General features: G+C 33.2%; 2 protein-coding genes across 2 annotated transcripts; one reads left to right on the forward strand and one right to left on the reverse strand.

The window, feature by feature from the left end:
* Positions 1 to 1,382: 1,382 nt before the first annotated feature.
* LOC149386769 (ABC transporter E family member 2) lies at positions 1,383 to 5,728 on the reverse strand. The gene is made up of 10 exons (XM_089625950.1): positions 5,511 to 5,728; positions 5,245 to 5,359; positions 4,660 to 5,051; positions 3,832 to 4,136; positions 3,561 to 3,756; positions 3,283 to 3,468; positions 2,921 to 3,190; positions 2,047 to 2,292; positions 1,824 to 1,952; positions 1,383 to 1,731 (listed from the first exon to the last, which is right to left on the reverse strand). Exons 2-9 carry the CDS (start codon positions 5,345 to 5,347, stop codon positions 1,833 to 1,835), a joined length of 1,818 nt encoding a protein of 605 aa, XP_089482076.1. The 5' UTR covers positions 5,348 to 5,359; positions 5,511 to 5,728; the 3' UTR covers positions 1,383 to 1,731; positions 1,824 to 1,832.
* An 8,754-nt stretch (positions 5,729 to 14,482) lies between these two features.
* Positions 14,483 to 19,080, forward strand: LOC149386770 (cinnamoyl-CoA reductase 1-like). Its single transcript, XM_089625126.1, has 5 exons — positions 14,483 to 14,802; positions 14,912 to 15,066; positions 15,760 to 15,945; positions 17,083 to 17,435; positions 18,628 to 19,080. Exons 1-5 carry the CDS (start codon positions 14,661 to 14,663, stop codon positions 18,806 to 18,808), a joined length of 1,017 nt encoding a protein of 338 aa, XP_089481252.1. The 5' UTR covers positions 14,483 to 14,660; the 3' UTR covers positions 18,809 to 19,080.
* Positions 19,081 to 19,864: the final 784 nt, after the last annotated feature.

Here is a 19,864-nt window from a genome sequence, read left to right on the forward strand (position 1 = left end):
CTTTAATTTTTTCTGATTTCGTCCTTAGCCTAAATCAACCAATAATGATGTCAACAATTACCGACGTAATAAAAACAAAAAATTAGCCAAATAAGCCACCGAAAGTCTAAGAATGGCTAAATAACCAACTTTTTGTAATTTTTTTGTAAATAGCCACTTCAACTTATTTACGGCACTCAAGAAGACAAAAATACCCAAAAACTTTCCCGCCTATTTTGAGTTTTTTTGTCAATAAGTTGAGGTGACTATTTACAGAAAATTTACAAAAGGTTGACTATTATACAAAACGATATAAGTCAAATGGTTATATAGCTGAAATACCGTAATAAAAGTTTATGAAAATTTGGTAGATCGAACCATTTTATGAAAATTTCAGCAGCCTAGGGTAATCCAAGCATAAATCCGGATTTCATTTTTTGAAAATTCCAACATTATTTGGTTGCTTTCCATGGAAATTCCACTAATAAAAAAAACATCAGAATTTTCTAATTCTTCCAAAATTTTGATTATAAACAAACTTCTAAAAACACATGTAACGTATAAAACCGTTGAAATATATTAACATATCAGCGAATATCGCTATATTAATGTTGATCAAGTGTTCTAATGGGATCTGGACATGGTTCCTCATTTTTTTAGCGTTAAGGACGGAGCCAAAAAACTATATTGGGGGGCTAATCTGCAAAAAAGAATCGAGGGGGTAATTTGTAAACATTTAGGAAAAAAAATTAAGAAAAAAAAAAAAGTTGAGGTAGGCTTTAGCCCCACGCTGTAGGCATCTATAGCACATATCAAGTTTTTTTCTAGACTGATGTTAATTTTTAGTGTAAAATTTTACGTCAATGGCAAGGTATTCTTAGAAGAAAAACATAGAAAGAGCATCATTCTCAAAGTAAGGGTAATACAACTTTCATGATTTTTTTGTTCTCTCTTATAACTCTAATTGATTATTAGTATTACGGGTATGTATATTTTATCCTCGATTTACGGGATTTTTTGTGTCAATTCTGAGATTTTTTAATAAAAAAAATTGTAAATAATGGGTAGGATGTTTATAAGGTATTTCTATACCTAATATATACTATTGACTATATGACAAAAATTTAGTTTATGGCTATTTATCTAGAGAGCTAAGAGCCCATGCTCCATTTTACAGAAATGTCAACGGCATATGGTAATTTCTAATTCACACCGACATTTTATAAAGCCGGTTTTCATATTTGAAATTTTTTAACATTTGGTTGTCTTCCATGAAAGCTCCATGAACAAATAGAGCATTGACATTTTCCGATTTCTTTCAGAATTTTATGATTTCCACAGGAAATAAAAACAAACCTGTAACCACTGGTTTCGCCCATCAATAAAAATAAAAAAACTCGGCATACAATAAATACTCTTGGATATAATTACGTTATGTTGTATGCCCATTTCAATGAAGAGCAGAATAAACACATTGGTGAGCATATCAGCAAATGCTTTCTATGATCAAATTTTTTGAACAAGGAACTTCAAGCAAACATTTCATAATAATGACTTACAAGCAGAGCCTCAAAGATGAACAGATCCTCTAGTTATTTAAATAGCATGCTTGATAATCATGATTAATAAGAACAAAACTAGGTATACAAAATCCTTAATCATCCTTATCAAAACTGGAGAGGAAGTTGCGAGAAAGGTAAAGAAAGAAGTCTAAAGCATTCAAACACCGCAAGTCACCAATTACTAGCACAGCTGCAGAAGAAAGACAGTACACATAATTATTGAGGGTTATTACATAATGACCCCTTTAAAAAATGCAAGGTAAATATATGTTTATAAGTTACCTGTCTCAATTAATCGTCAAGGTAATAGTAGGACCCGGCAGATTTCTGCTCTCTGTCTTTGGTGGATTCCAGTTTGTTGATCCTCGGCCGGAAATTGGTCGGGTCTCGTCGGAATGTGATGTCCAGATGCTGCAAAACACAAAGATAGTTAAGCAACAACTAATCTTATAATAATAATAATTAATAATAAATTTAAAAAGACCGAGTAATAACGAATGCTTACAGATAAGAAGAGATTCATGCCGGTCAACAAGGACTGAGGACAATTGGCGACACAGTCAATTGACGGGTTTCCTTCGTAAACGATGACTCTGTCGGCCAAATAGGTTGCCATGATAAAGTCGTGCTCAACCACGAAAGCCGTTTTCTTGGCGTGGAGGATGAATCTCTTGATGACCTTCGAAGCCACGATACGTTGTTCCGAATCAAGATAAGCGCTCGGCTCGTCAATCAGGTATATATCAGCAGGCTGCGCAAATCAAGTAATAAAAAACTTGAATCAATGTCTCAAGGTGTGTAATAAAAGAAAGAAAGAAAAAAATTGCCATTGTCGCACAGAGACTTCTATTATGAGTTTCCTACCCTTGGAGCGCTAAAAACCTACTCATTGTACACTGCCAATAATCTAATAAAACTCTAAAATTATTACAAGATCAGATTGGATTAGGCCTTTTGCGTTTAAGATAACTTCGTGCACGTCTAAGTAATGGCCTTATATGAGAACTCTAGATCATAATTTTATCCAAACTGGTTTATGCTTCGACTCCTCAAGTCACTACTATGTGATGAACAAAGACTTTCCTGGCTTCCAAAGGTTTTTCTATTCAAATCGGTCTCCTGTTTTGTGCTTGAGCACAATGTTCTAGTTTGGACAACACTATCAGATTCTAACATTCCACTTTGAGTATGGTCAACATATGATGATTCATAAACGGGGTGCAATGGTATAAACCCTATATGGAACACCTATCAGACTCTTTAAAATTTTAGTATTATGATCAACGTGAAAAAGGATAATTCATCATAAACGAGACACAAAAGAAAGCAATGATTCACAAATCGCTCGAGTCACGCAACGGAATAAAAAAAAGATTTACCTTTCCAAGACACAGGCAAAGGGCAACTCTTTGCAGCTCTCCTCCAGAGAGATTAACGACTTCTTGGTCCATCAGCTGCTCTATTAGAAGAGGCTTCATCACATCAGACATGAATTGGGGATGTGTGTAAGAATCCCGAATTTTCGAGTGCAGCAAATGTCTGACAGTCGACTGGAACTTGGGACTGATTTTCTGCGGCTTGTAAGAGACATTAAACTCGGGTATCTCTATGTCGGAACCTTCTATTGTGTCGGGTTTCAACAACCCAGCCTGCAAAAGCGAAACAGTTTGACGTTTCATTCACAGAAAGGACTTTGACATAATAATGGAACCGGTTAAAAATCAGAAACAGCAGAAAGTACCAGCATACGGATGAACGTTGTCTTCCCAGTCCCATTCTCTCCGAGCATCACAATGATTTGGGAGTCAGTGAATTCTCCTTCGACCACCCTAAGCTTGAAGTTACCCTGAGTTTTACTCATGGATGGGTACTTGTAACGTGCATAAGTCTCGATCTCTTCAGCAGATTCCTGCGGTGTCTCCGCAACCTAGAAACAGGAAACCGAGCAAAGAACTATTTCTATAACCAACATTCAGCGCAGCATTGCTTCACAGTGTAACTCGAGAAAGAAGTTGATACCTTAAACGTGAGAGACTCGTCTCTGAACCGGAGATTTTCAGTGGGAACAAAGCCGGCCAAGAAAATGTTGATTCCTTCTCTGACTGAGAAGGGCAACGTGACGACACCATAAGCACCGGGTTTGCCGTACAAACAACATATGAAGTCCGACAAGTAATCCAATACACTCAAGTCATGCTCAACAACTATCACGTAGCTGAAAGATACAAAGCGTAAGCACTTGCTTCTATATGATGTGAAATTCAATAATAATAAGTATTTCAAAATATACCTGTTCGGCCTGAGCAGAGAGCGAACAACTTGAGCGGCTTTGAGCCTCTGCTTGACGTCGAGATAACTAGAAGGCTCGTCAAACATGTATATCTCGGCGTTTTGAATGGCTACGACAGCGATGGCGAATCGCTGGAGCTCTCCGCCAGAGAGATCGCCGACGTTGCGGTCGCTGACCTGGTTCAGTTGCAGATCGCGACAGAGTTCTTCCTTGACGCCTCTCTCGTCTTTTTGTTCCAAAACCTGCCCCACGTTGCCTTGAACTGCTTTCGGGATGTGGTCAACGTACTGAGGCTTGATAATGGCCTGAGAATCATTGTGGTTGATCAGCATGGTTAGTGGGGTTCGATTTTGTTCAATCAAATTAGGCCTTTTGGCACAGATAGTCCCTATAAGTTATAACGTTTTACCATTCTGGCGTCTGGATCCCTAATTTTTTTTTTTTTTTGGTGGCATTCTAATCCCTAACCTATTGATAATGTAGCATTTCGGTCCTTTTTGAAAATAGAATATTTGTTACGATGATATTCAGCACGTTATCAACTAAAAGCATGTTTAAGAAACTAAAATATATTGTTCATTTTATAAAAGAAACTAGCTAAAATATATTTCGACCCTTAGAAAACTAAGAAAAAAGTTAACAATTTTAGATTTTTTAAGCAATTTTTTTACGTTGATGATCTTTTTAAGAATTATAAACAAGTTATTCTAGTCATCTAAGTTGTTTAGGTGTTGAAATTAAATTAAAATAAAATAAAAATCGAAAACAGCACCATAGTGCCACGTGCCAAAAACCCATATAATTAAGATCAAAGGAGAGAATGAAGACCTTGAGGTTGTCTTCGAGGATGCGAGTGAAGTAGTTCTGGAGCTCGGAGCCTCGGAAGTAGGTGAGGATCTCCTGCCAGTCAGGCGGGTTTTTGAAGCGGCCGAGGTTGGGTTTGAGCTTTCCGGCGAGGACCTTCAGGGCGGTCGATTTCCCGATCCCGTTTGTGCCGACGAGGCCGAGAACCTGCCCGGGCCTCGGCACCGGAAGCCTGTGGAGCTTGAAGGTGTTTGGGCCGTAGCGATGAGTGGTGTCTTTGTCCAAGTCTTTGGGCAAGTTGATGATCTGAATGGCCTCAAAAGGGCATTTCTTCACACAGATACCGCAACCGATGCACAGCTCCTCCGAGATGTACGCAATCTTGGACGACGGAGCGACCTCGATGCAAAGCTTGCCTGATATGAATCAAATTTTGTTTTTTAGAAACAGAATCGGTATCGTAATACTTTTGAAGTTACAGATTTTATTGGTGGAGGAAATTTGTGGTCAGAATCATGGTAAACCCTAATTAGACTGCGCATTAACACGAATCAAAATCCGATTTTGATTGCCAGTCAATTACCAAGATCGCCAGATTCGATAATTTACCTGTCTTGACGACGGGACAGCTTTTCTTGCATTCCTGTCTACACTTTTTGGGCTTACATCGGTCTGTATTGACGATGGCGATTCGCGTCAACCGATCAGACATGGCTTCGGTGACCTAAAATCCAGAATCGAATTTTTTCATGTTAACGACGATTGTACTTTTTCGAGATTGAATCATAGAACCCAAGCCAATACATGAATTCGATACCAGAACCCTAATTAAAAACAAATCAATAAGCCGAGCCAGAGTCGTTCAAATTGCATACCGAATTGAAGAGCAGTTACAGAAAAGTGAAGCTTCGTGGCCGACGGCGGAGACGATGGTGAGGAGCTCAGCCGCGGGACCGGCTGAAGCTCCGGCGAGAGAAGAGAGAGATTGAGTCGGCGGTCGAGCGAGGGAGGCACAGAGAGAAGCTAGGGTAGCTGGGTTTCTCCTTTTCTTCAAAAATAACCTTTTATTTTATCTTATTTCCTGTTTTTTGTATTACCAAAGAGAAACTTAAATGATATACTACATAATTCCTTTAATTTATATACATTAATTCAAAAAGGGTGACGTAAATAAATAATCAATTTAAATTTATGAATTTACAAAATAATCAAAGTTTATCTAAATTTAGTGAAATAGTCAAAATGTTCAGTAATCTGATTTTAATATTTTTTTTATTCCAAAATTATATTTTGAAAGTGATAAATTGTTTATAATAATTGTCAAAAAATTTAATCCTGTCGGTCAAGAAAATTTTGAAAACATAAATTTGGTTATTTTGTTGAAAAGTTGAAACTTTGGCTATATTACTAATAAATAAGTTTCAAATGGCTATTTTGTACAATTTTTTTGGAAAACTATAACCGTCTTTTTTATTTGAACAAAAGTAAACTTCTTAATAGACTTGACAAATATTTGTCTCAAGTATTTATAGTGAGGTTGTGCGGGTCGGGATAGTCTCGTCATTTGGTCGTTGTTTGAGGGACGGTCCTGCGGGAGGGATGGACGAGATCTACCGATGGATCGTGAGACATGTCGATGGGTCTCGAGACGCACTCGTGAGTCGCGAGACTAGCCGGTGGGCCTTGAGACGCGCCCATGAGTCACGACATGTGTCGACTGATCGTGAAACGTACCCATGAGTCATGATAATCGTTGATGGGTCATGAGTCATGATAATCGTTGGTGGGTTAGGAGACGCACTCTTGATTCATGATTTTTCAATATGAGAACATAAACATTGCAAACAAAAGATATAGACATGATCAGAGTTGTACTATACAAGAGAAAACACATACCTCACGAACAAAGATTTATGTAAAATTAAGTTTTACATTACAAAACAAAAGAATAAAGTTGGGTGTAGACGAAGAATATGATAAAGTCTTTCAAAACAAAAGTTAAAAAGTCTTTTTCATAGAGAAATTATTTTTAAGCATGTTGTTATGTGAGAGACATGATGCAGATTTATCATCTTTGATCTTTGTTGTGTTGTGGGAGGTGTAATCATGAACTCGGTCATCGAGTTAATCATCGAGTTTGTGAACTTCGTATTGTTTACAATGTGTCTCTTTTTGTCTTTGACTTGTTGGATATGTTTATTTATTTAGCATTCATAATGTAGTGTGTTATGATTGACAATTGAGATCCAAAATACAGCACAAGCTAATGATTTAATATAAAAACAAAACATAATTAATGTTTATGAAATATGTTATTTGAATTTTGAACCATACCAAAGCGCATGCCCTCTGTGAAGATAATTAATCATTAAATAATAAAAAAAATATGTAGAAATACATGTTTCAAGATCAATAGCCGGGTGTGGAAAATCCTCAAAATTAGGACCTACAAACCGTTAACCAAATTTGTAGTGGGGATTTATGAACTCCTGAACCGATTCCTTTTCATGCTTGGAAGAAAGAAAGTGAAAAGAAAAACAAATGTACGAGTAACTTATTCCTTTTAAATAGTAACCAAGTCTGATATTCATATATACAATAAATAAATAAAAACAAATGTTTTCTCAGAGTCTTAAAACAATGAGCAACACAATTACTAAAGTGCTACTATAAAGTCTGGTATAAAGAAAGAAAAACAAAACATATAGCCAAGGTTTTGAAAATCCAAAAATTCCATATTGTCGAAACCCACATGTCGTTCTCATAGATTTTTGCAAAAATTCAAATATTTTGAAACTTTTGCGCTTCGTGAAACAAGCCATCGAGGTCAGAACTCTAACTGGAATCGTCGTCGCTCTCGTCTCTGCTGAAGGATTGGGACGTCGACCTCACATGATAGGTGTAAATGGTTGATGTATTGTTGAGTCAGGAAAAGGGAATTCGAGCCCTCAAAGAAGAAACATATTTTTGCAAATTAAACATCAACATTGTTGTTTATTTGCACCATTTTTTTAGACAAAAAATAAATACCAAGTCGACAAGGACGATTGTCTTATCCATTTTCTGATTGGCCGATTTAGCTCTAATGATATGAACCTGGTTTTGTTTTACATAAACCCGAGAGGTAATTTATGAACGAGGTTTAAGAATGTATACGAAGAAACAATTGAGGCTGGAGGTTGGAGGTTGGGTTCGTTTTTTTGGTGATTTTCAGAAGAAAATATTTTCCACAGAGGGGGGAGGGCTCATCAAGTTTTGAGAGCATTATCATCTTAGTTTCTTATAGCTCTCATTATCATTATGATTAGCATTATCTTAATATAGAAATTCACTGGATACAATAGCCCTCCAACAAATAAAACTTTAGGTTCAACCCAGTACCAAGCCCTCGACCTTCAAGTCGACGTTCGGACCCGGATCCGAGCTTGAAAATGACTTAAACTGAGTTTCAAAAAGCTCAAACAATTTAATTAAAAACAACAAAAATTTTAGTCAAGATATTTATATTATTAACAATAAATTTTAATTTATGTGTGAAAAATATTTTTTATACAAAAAAAAAAAAAAAACATAAATTTTAAGCAAAAATAATATATTTATTTTATTTAAAAAGAGTTGGGTCCGAACCGAGCTTAATTACGGTCTGGTCGAAGCAGGCTTGATGGCCTATATCTTATGCCCAGTCCAAACTCTACTTCATATTACGAGGTTATCAAATTATTCGTGGAGTTTGTACTCTATATGATTTTAGGGAAAATATCAACAGTATCCCTTATGTTTAATCGAAATGCGATATTTGTTTTTTTTATTTATAGAAATATCCGACATATCCTTTCAGTTTAATATAAATGACATATACTTCCCCTAACTCGTTTATTTTTTACAAAAAAATAATTCGAACTCCCCAAAATACCCTTAATGAAATAATTTTTTATTTTCTATTCTATATACAAAAAAAATTAAATAAAAAACTTTCTTTAAAAAAAGTTAAGGATTTTTTTTATAAAGAGAGATTTTGATTTTTTTTAATAAAATAGTAAATATATATTTATTCTATTAAGGGTATTTTGGAGAGTTCAAATTATTTTTTTGTAAAAATAAATGAAAATGGTGACATTTGTAATATAAATTTTTTTAGGGGAAGTATATGTCATTTATATTAAACTGAAGGGATATGTCTGATATTTCTAGAAATCGAAGGGATAAATCTCGCATTTCGATTAAACACGAGGGATACTCTTGATATTTTCTCATGATTTTATGATCCATCATATTAAGTACCCTTTTTTCTTCATGTGACGTACTATTTTTTTATGTGTGGATTTTTATAAGGGTTCATTAGGTAAATAGTCACATTTACAGTTTGACGTTCCTAAATAATCAACGTTTCGTAAATTTTAGGTAAATAGTCATTTTCATATATTTACAGATGTAAATCTAAGGTAAATAACCACTTCATTTATTAGGTCAGGTTATCTTTATGCCTATTTACTTAAAGTTTACGAAACGTTGGCTATATAGCAATTTCAAACGTTTTAATTGGCTATTTACTTAATTTTTTGTATTTTTAATCATCGATTATGTTAATCTTTGATGTTATCAGTTCTATAGTATGTACGCTTTATTAAAAAAAATATAAAAAATAAAAATACTTAATTTTAATTTTACAGGGCGTTTCAATAATGCCGAAGTGCAAAGAATGCAAACAAGTGGAAAAGGTCGTTCATAATAATATATTTGTAGTTTTAAATGTGTAATAATCAACAATATTTTCATACATATTTAATAGCAGATCAAGCGAGAGTAAAAAAACGTGAAATAGGCCAAAACTGGAGTTGGTGAATTCTAATTTCAGGTTAGGATTAATATATGATCAGCAAAAAAATAGACCATATCACGTTCACACATCAAGACCATATATAGAAGCCACAGTCAAGTCAAGTAAATGGTAAAATATGATCCTCATAGTTTTTGTTTTCCTTGTAAAATTTTATTAATATATGTTTCCGTTGCCGAACGTGAAACAAATAAAAAAATAATCAACCAGAAAGAAGAATAATGTTTGTTATTCTATCGAATAAAATTAATGCTTACTTAGTCTGATATTACTCTCCTCTTCACTGCATAGCAATTACATGGATTTTGTTTTGTACAACAAAATTTCGAACTATTTTTCATTTATTTAAACTCTAAAGAAACCTTCAACTCTAGTGGGCTGGCCGGGTCGGTTCCAAAGTAAGAAGATTCTTAGATATATGTGAACCTAACTGCTATTGAGTGCCTTTAATTTATTTACATCAGATTTTTGCTTATTCAAAATACATGAGTTGTGCTCATCATGGTGGTGATGATCATGAAAAAACGCATGCATGATTTAGATTATAGATGTATCCTTTTTTATAAGCAAAAGTCATTTTTGTTATATCCAGAAATTAGACTAAAAAAATTCAAATAAGATCGATAAAGATAAATTGATCTCGACTGACACATCAATGGTGATAATTCCATTTTATTGGGTTCTACTAATGAGTTGTAAATAAATAGGATCACAGTCAATCAAGCACACAAACAACTATTTTAGAAACTATTTATTGTTAATTGACATTTTCCTGCAATGGCGGGAGTCTAGAATTGAAGGAATGGAGAACAAATTTGAAAAAAAAAATATAGGGAGAGACGATTTAAAAATATATATAAGGTAAAAATATATAAACTAAGGGTGAAAACTATAAAAATAGATAAATATATAGGATAAAATTATAAATTTTAAAAGCTCACCGTGAATGAATTTAATTAAGAAATTTTTGAAACATATACGACTTGTTGCGTCTATTTCCTTTCATGCCTGAAAGTACATATTGTAGTGCACTTCGCTTCGCTTAGATTGTCCGGTCGGTCGTCGTTTCACCAACCCGAGATTCATCAATAAAATATATGATCTATAGTACATCGTGGTTTATCTACTTGTGTATTTAATTAGTAAGATAAATATTTTGATCTATAGTATCAATACTTTACTTCAAACCTGAACTATTTTTATCAATAGTTTGTAAGAACTATGAGTTTTCGGAATCATCGTTCTGGCATATTTTAAATATCAAAATTTATGATTAATGTCTAACATTAAACGCACATAATGAATCTGATCAACTTAGAAGATTGGTTGAAACAAAAAAAGAGTTAATAGTGAGAGTAATATAAAATCAGTTTTTCGCGAAAAAAATCCGTGAGATTTATATATTTTAGAGCCATGAGAATCTAGAAGCCTACATTCCAGGAAAGCACGACCCACATATGACATATATGTAGTTGGTGAAATTCATGGAACAATCAAAGTCTCTCCTCTCCAACAAAAAAAAATGTAGGAAAAAGTAATACAAAACAAGAGATCAGGCCACTTATATATATTTTAGATCTTCTCTTTTTTTTTATTTTTTTTATTTTGGACTACTATTCTAGATCTACTCTTAATTTGTCTTCTCAGTTTGAATTCGCTGGATACTAGTTTGGTTTGTTACTTATTAGTCAACAAAACTCACTAATATAAATTAATCTTTGAAACTTTACAAAAGATACTTTTTACCCTTTTCTCAAACTACGATAACTATATACGATTTACCAATTCAAAGAGATTAGGATTGATAAGTATTTTAATTTGGCAACCGGTTAGTTGGGCCATCAAAGGTTATTTAAAGATAAGATACAACTAAAAAAAATAATTAGTATATATATATATATATATATATATGTGTGTGTATATATATATATATATCAATTAGATTCTCTCCAAGTCTCTCAAGTATAATAATGAAGATGCAAGCGGTTCTTTGGTTCAGAGAACATGATAGTTATACTAGCCTTATAATCACTAGCTAATGATATTTTTAACATGATATTAAACTTTTAAAAAGAAGATAATCACTGGCTAGTGGTGACTAAATGCGTGTGTTTGGTTGGCACGAAATATTATAGAAACGTACCAGGGCAACATATTTAGTTTGATCATAGAAAATTAGATCCTATTCTTTGCCAAATCACTATGTTTAAAACAATTATATGATCCTTAAAAAAAATTATATGATTAATATTATAACATATATTTACCAACAACAAAAAAAATGTAGACAAGAATGAATATATGATTATTTAGGGTGCTTTAATTAGGCCGCTTGCTTCGTTGATAATTAAGTACTAAAAAAATGTTGCTACTGAAGACATCTTTTGCAAACATGTGCACATCACGTTATTCAAAGGAAACTGAAAATTAATATCACACATGTTACAAATTTCCCATCATGTATTTCTCTACACTTGAATTGCTACAAATAGTAAAATGTGCGAGACCGGGGAAGAGTAAGTATTCAAAACTTGCGCAAATAGTATTTTTGAAGTGTATCAGTTTGTATATACCCATATATTCTTCCAGATAAAGCTATAAGGTGCTGAGCCAAAATGAAGATTTTTTATGGTTTAGCTAATTTCCAATATTTTCCGAAAACGATTTCACTACAATAAGTTGATCACATACATTGTTCTTAAAAAGTACATTAGAAAAATAATCAATTTAAACGTTTCACATTGCTAAATATATAATAACGTTTTGTAAATCTTAAATAACCTTTTTCAAACGTAAACGTTGGTTATTTAGCAATGTCAAACATTTAAATTGACTATTTTTCTAATTTCTGTTATTAGAAATTCATATCGTAGAGTCGTGTTAAATAATTTACTAAGAGAAGATAATTAACTATGGAACGCCTAAAAAGGACAAAATGATAAAATTAAGTTAATGTTAAAGTCGATATTTTAGATCTTCTGAATGATTCTGAATTCTCAGCTCTAATCTTCAAGTGTAATCTCTACCATCAAATACCGAATTCGTCGCGCTTATATGCACACAAAAAAATATTTTAACCTCGTCCAAAAAAAATCATGTAAGCTCTTTCGTGTTCCTTACCGTGGATAAAGCAAGAGGTTCAACCCTAAGAGGATTCACATCGATAAACACGGCGTACGATGAGGAATAAGTAGAGCTCAACATCATAAGTAGAGAGAAAGTCGGGAATATTGACTACTAAAAAAATGGCATACAATACAAGTCGCTTTATTTACGTCACTTTTTCCAAAAGAACGATGTTTAAATAATTTTTTTTTTCTTTTCAATATTCTATTATATTAAAAACAAACAAATCAAAATGTTCCACATATCATTTAAAAAGTAAGTTTTTGACGTACTTAACCACTCTACTATGTCTTAAGTCTATATTGAATAATGGTGACGCAAAAAAAAAATCTAATAATTTATTGAATTCAACGTAATACATGGTGTATTAATAATAGTTGTAAATGAGGCATAAATTGTCAGTGCTCGTCGGAGAATACCGGCGGCGAAGGTACAACATAACATTACAAAAAGTACGAGAATAACTTAGATATTAGTGAAATTGTGATTATACAAGATATTAGTGAAATTGTGGTTATACAAATATGATCTCTCAGTAGTGGTAGCTAGTTTGGTCTAGTCGTAATCTCACACATACCTCGACGAAAAAGTCATGGGTTCAAGTTCCATGAGCTGCAAAAAATGTATGTCCCTTTAAGATTTATTCTAAATTGTGTAATATTGTTCAATAGTGCCACTTACGCTTTGCACTGCTAATATATCATGTAGTTTTGATCAATAATGCCACTTCTAAAAAAAAAGTATGATCTCTCAAGCTCGGTTGCTTAATTTTGCTTATGTAAGCTTTTTATTCCGACGATTATGGAGTTTGTGGGTAGGTTGTAATAACATCTCATCATGTCCATTATCTATAAACGTTCTTTAATATGCGTAGAAGATGAAAATAAGTCAGTAGCTAGATCTCGAGATATTGAAGATCATGGTTGAGGTTGATTTGCATTCTCGAGTGGCGTCCTTTACGGGCAGCCTCAAATCGTTCTATCAACACGAAGAATCTTGAGAGCCGCCACCCTTTTACTCTCCCGTGCATTCGATTTTTTTTTTCCAGGAATTGAGTTGAAGCAATTCTTTTGACCTTAATAATAACCATTTTTTTTTTGTATGATCGATCATTATCTATTACCCAAAATTCATGGTGGTCATATCTCCATGTCATTTTCCAACAACCATATACGTATGAATATATTAATACCATCTTATTATACGAGTTGTGTGCGTACACCTAAGTTTTAGTCTTAAATTTTCTAAATATTATATCTAAATTGGTTAAATGCATAAAAAATTTGATTCATGAGAAACTATGTATACAACATAATAACCTCGTTTTTATTCAAGGATAAAATAAGAAAAATAGAATACAGAACGTCGAAAAATATTTGTTTCAGATCATATATGCTGATCGATTTGAATCACGGCACAATTTATTGTAACCATGTGATTTAGATAAAATAAATAATATAATTTAGAATCTTAAACAATATAAGCAAATTATAGATTAAAGTTTTCAATACATATATAAATTTCATAGCAATAAAGTTAAAAAAAAAATAATAAAAAAAAAATATATATATATATTAGAGCAAAACTAATCGAGCACTAGTTAGAACCACACACCTCAAACGATACCCACTAAAAGCTAACGACCGAAAAGCAAGAAAAGTACACACCACTGAGTCTTCTCTCTCAATTCTCTTTTCTTTCCGAAATAACGTGACATTATTATTATATTATTAAAATCACTATCATGTATTTACACATTCCGAATACATCCAATTATATGTATATTGGTAAAGAAAATAGGAAGTTGCAAATAAATCGGTAGGTGAGTGTGGTAAGTTTTCATTATTTTATTTTATTAATTTTTGTGTCGAGGACGTTTCCCTATAAAAAGCCATTTGTCAAAGACAAACCAACACATATTTGTTTCTTAATCTTCTTTTTCTCTCTCACGTATATCTCTCACTCACCAACCCCCAAAGCATATCCAACTGAAACACACCCTAATATAAAGACAAGTTACATCTCAAAACCCCAGAAATAAAATTAAAAAAAGCAAGCCAAAATGCCAATCGACAGCGACAACAAATTGGGAGGTTTGGGACAGACTGTGTGTGTCACCGGCGCCGGAGGTTTCATCGCTTCTTGGATCGTCAAGCTATTGCTCGAACGAGGCTACACAGTCAAAGGAACTGTCAGAAACCCAGGTTTGTTGGTATATATATATATATATACATATACATAATACATATGTATATAGTGGTGTATTTGCATGTGCCCTAATTAGTGATATACATATATATATACGTTGAAAAGATGACCCGAAGAATATCCATCTGAGAGAGCTAGAAGGAGCGGAAGAGAGGTTGATTCTGTGCAAAGCCGATCTTCTTGACTATGAGAGCCTCAGAGACGCCATTTCTGGCTGCCACGGAGTTTTCCACACGGCTTCTCCGGTCACCGATGATCCTGTGAGTTATTATAAATTATTATTGTTTGTTTAAATGTCATCATATTTTTTGAAATTAATTGCATTGGATTCGGTGCTAGCCGATAAAGGCTATCAATATCTCTATACCTTTATTAAGAAAAGTTTAATGACAGATCATGTGTGTCTATAAACGTGTAATGTGGTGTAGCCCATTCATGATATATGTGTGCGTGGTGCGCTATATAAAAAAATAATCTTTGCCGATTTTTTTTTTTTTTTTTTTTTTTTTTGGCGGTTGGTTCCACTCCCACCATTATTAATAGTATATTTGGTTTGATTGTGCAATCTTTTATAGTATTTTTTAAAAAAAAATATATATTTTACATGATTTTGTACGCCTGTATGTCCTTTTATGATGTTATTTCACAACAATCTTTGGAAAACTTCAAAAGAAAATTATTGGAATAAGCATAAAGTAGGTATGGGGTGTGATTTCTGATCATAATTTAGCGGAGAAGGAATATAAAAAAAAAAAAAAAAAAAAAAGTTGGGGGGGGATTATAGGGTGTGTGGTGGTAGTGGGTGGGGATTCTTTTGAGCCCTTGGATTTTATAAATTTTGTGTAAGGTAATATAATTAAAAAAAAGGACCAAGAAATTGTTGTGATGATTATATTTCTTTACAATAAACAATTAATAATCAGAATTATTTTTAAAACAAAAAATGTATGCAGGAACAAATGGTGGAGCCCGCGGTGGAGGGAACGAAAAATGTGATAGTTGCGGCCGCGGAGGCAAAAGTTCGACGAGTGGTCTTCACGTCGTCGATCGGGGCGGTTTACATGGACCCGAATCGGAAGCCCGATGATGTCGTCGACGAGTCTTGTTGGAGCGACCTTGAATTTTGCAAGAACACTCGGGTACATTTTTTTTTTTATCCTCATTTTATTAATTCAATTGCAAGTTACATTTGCTTATGTTGTCATTACTATTTCAATAGGGAAAAAAAATTGAACTTTATGTGTTCAATGGAAAATGAAATATAGTTGACTCAACTACCAATCCCAGTAATAAATATAAGAAATACAATGTGTTGAAATCTTTACAATAAAGAGTAGCGGTTGACCCAGGTATTATATAAAATTGACTTAAAATGACGAAATCTTTTAAGACACTCAACAATCATCAATGTCATCACCAATTTTATTAAGGGACTTAAAATTGAGGTAAAGTATCAAACGTTAGATGATATGCTATGTGCATGATATATTTATCAGGCTTGGTGCGCTAGGAGACTTGACTTTAGAGAAATTGTCACAAGTACTATCATTTGATAACATTTTTCTCATTTTCACTAAAACTATAATTTGGACAAATCTACTAGTGAGCCACGTGTTCAAATACTTTTTTGCCCTTCGCCTTTTATTTTCTAATATCTGCTATTTCTCCCTCAATCATCGTCGATCCTAACATCAAAAACCCAAACCTCACAAGTCAAAAGAAAAAAAAATGGCTTTATTAAAATAAAAATAAAAAACAGCTTTTTTTGCTAGGCCCAAGAGGAAAAAAAAACAATTAGGAAAAAAGTAAAGAACAAAAAATAATATATATAGTAAAAAGGAATAAAAATATTCTCTCTCTTCTTTTTACTAGTATTTTTATCCAAATTATAATTTTAGTGGAAAATGAAAAAAAATGTTATGAGATGGTAATACTTGTGACAATCTCTCTAGACTTTATTGACCGTATAATTTTACCTCCAGCAATTAATCATAAAAAAGCAATGTTCATTCAATCAAATTTTTTATTTTTGAAGATTCCATCACTCAATTATACAAAAGTGAAATATATAAAACAAAAATAGTAACACTGAATAGACTTGTTACCAAACTAAACATTTAATCGTGATAAAGTAGAAAGCTTTCTACAACAACGGTTTTGTAGTAGTGTCATTTCAATTACAATAATTGCAACATGACAATATTTTGTTGTTGATAAATTTGACCCGTTATTCGGAAACCATATAAAATCTTAAATTAATATTTTTCCGTGCGCAGAACTGGTATTGCTACGGGAAGGCTGTGGCAGAGAAGGCGGCGTGGGATTTGGCGAAAGAAAAAGGCGTGGATATGGTGGCTGTGAACCCGGTGCTAGTTCTAGGCCCATTACTACAACCCACAATCAATGCGAGCATAATCCACATTCTCAAGTACTTGACCGGCTCTGCCAAGACTTACGTGAACTCGGTCCAAGCTTACGTTCACGTCAAAGACGTCGCTCTCGCCCACATCCTCGTCTTCGAGTCCCCCTCCGCCTCGGGCCGCTACCTCTGCGCCGAGAGCGTTCTCCACCGTGGCGAGGTCGTCGAAATCCTTGCCAAGTTCTTCCCCGAATACCCTCTTCCCACCAAGTAAGTCCATTTTATTCCCTAATTCACTTATTATGTCCAAGTCTATATGTGGCCTTTTTGTATTTGTGAGACACTTTTTTTTTTTTTTTAATACTAACATTAATTAGTATTTAGTACCTTTCTTTCACTAGCTTGCTGTTAGGTGTTGGCTAGTGTAACATTCTTATGTTGTGATGTAGAACTAGAGCCTCATATTTGAGAATGTCAAACAAGTAGTGTGTTTTCTTAATCCTTTTCTTAAATTTGCTTTGACATTTTAGGTCTTTATTTTATAATGCTATGGAAATTTATTTTCTTGCATCCTAGCTACTACGCGTACGTGTTTATTGGTTAGGATTTCTATTAGAATGATTGGGACGACTTTGGTCACCACCAAATACGTACGCAATAATAACTTCTTTTTATTTATTTATTATTATCGTTAACAAAACTGCTCCATGAATTTCGAATAGATAGTGTTTGTTTTGATTTTCCTTATTTTTTCTAGAAACTACTGAGCTATTTTTAAAGTTATTCGTTTTAGATAATATTCTGTCGTTTTCTTACTTACTTTTGTTATTTTGTCCAATCAACAAAATAGTGGTCTCACACCTTGGTGATGGTGTATTTGCCAACCCCCTAGGAAAACAAAGTTATATTACAAAATGTTGAGAAAGTTTGGTGAAAATCATTGCTGACTATGTACTGACGTCAGCAATCAATAAATTAGCACTTGCAAAATCATACAATAATGAAAGACGTGCCAAAAATAAACTTACAGAAGTCGTAAAATATTATTTTTCTAGGTAAAGAAAAAGGAAATAATACAGAGATTAGGGAACCGGTCACAGATTAGTTATAATTAAATATCACAATTATTTACATGAACACTAAAACATCTTTGTTTCCTTCGGCATATCGTGGGTCGGCCAAGGAGTGAATTAGGTGAACCCAACTTTGACTCTTCTAACAAAAAAAAAAAAAAAAAAAAAAAACTAAAGGAAAATAAGAATAATATTGTGGATGTGATGAAGTTTCACCTACCACAACATGTACTTGATTGTTGATTGTTTGATTGTTTGTGTCCCTTTCACTTGACTTCACTAACCCATTTTAGCATATACTGGCTAAGAAATTGTAGACCATGCAATGCAAAAGTTCTTGTAACGTCCAATAAATGAGAGAATATGTGTGTTTGTATGGTTGTTTATAGGTGTTCGGATGAAGTGAACCCAAGGGCAAAACCGTACAAATTCTCAAACAAGAAGCTGAAAGATTTGGGTTTTGAGTTCACACCGGTGAAGCAATGCCTTTACGAGACCGTCAAGTGCTTGCAAGACAAAGGTCACCTTCCCATCCCAACCCCCCATGAAGACACCATCAAGATCCAATAATCTCATCATCCCTTAATTAACCATATAAAAATATTATTGTATGCCTTTTTTTTAATTCCGATAATATATTTTCCTGAAAAAACAATCAAGAAGCCTATGGGTGCAAGGTTCTTTATTGTGATCAAATGGTTTTGTCTTTTGTAGTTTTTTTTTTTAAAAATTGTCTAATAGTTGTATGGTTTGTAATGTCTATAGGATTGTAGCTCAATCCTGATTATAATGCTATATTTATGTATCTTTCCCTTTCATCATCAGCTCTCTCTCTCTCTCTCTCTCTCTCTCTCTCTCTCTCTCTGGGACCGTATCTATTCATGGTGATTACTTGTGAAGCTTTTAGTCATGTTTTTTCTTCTCATTTTGCTTTGGAAGCATCAAGACAAGACAATAATGCTTGACTTTGATTATATGTACGCATTTTCAACAAATAAAAACCATGGAACTTCAAATATTCTAGCTGTTACATTTTTTCACCAATAATTTCCCTAAAAGGAAAAGAAAGAAAGAAAAAAAAAAACAGAAAATGGGACTTTTTGTTAAATTTCCCCAATAATTCACCAATAATTTCCCCAATAATTCCAGCTGTTAAATTTAAAGATGTAAATAAATAAACTGATTAAATATTTTTTACAAAGTTCTTGTTTAATGAATGAATGTGGTATAAAATACAAAAAATGTATATTAGCAGTTCTAAATACATAAATAAAGCTCAATTTCGTTGTTTGAAATTGTCTAAAAATAAGCTTTTTATTTACATCATATTTTCCTTTTAAGTTTTCCATATTTTTTTTTATGTGGGACTTTTTGAAAGTGAATTATTTGGTTTTGGTTGTATGTGGAAATTGCCTACTCCATGTGGGACCTTTCCGTACCTGCGTGTATATTACCCCCTTGTCTACACGTACAACTCTAGTTTCATTTTTTTTTCTTATTTCTTTTAATTTTTATTATTTATTTTTCAACACTAATAAATTTATTAAATGATAAGTTTAATTATTGTAAACTCTTTAACTCATAATTTAATTAAATAAAAATATGATAATTACTCATCAAACATAA

Source organism: Urtica dioica, chromosome 9, assembly GCF_054948205.1.
Source record: "Urtica dioica subsp. dioica isolate 48M chromosome 9, U.dioica_male_clone48M_v1_H2, whole genome shotgun sequence".
Lineage (NCBI taxonomy): Eukaryota > Viridiplantae > Streptophyta > Magnoliopsida > Rosales > Urticaceae > Urtica > Urtica dioica.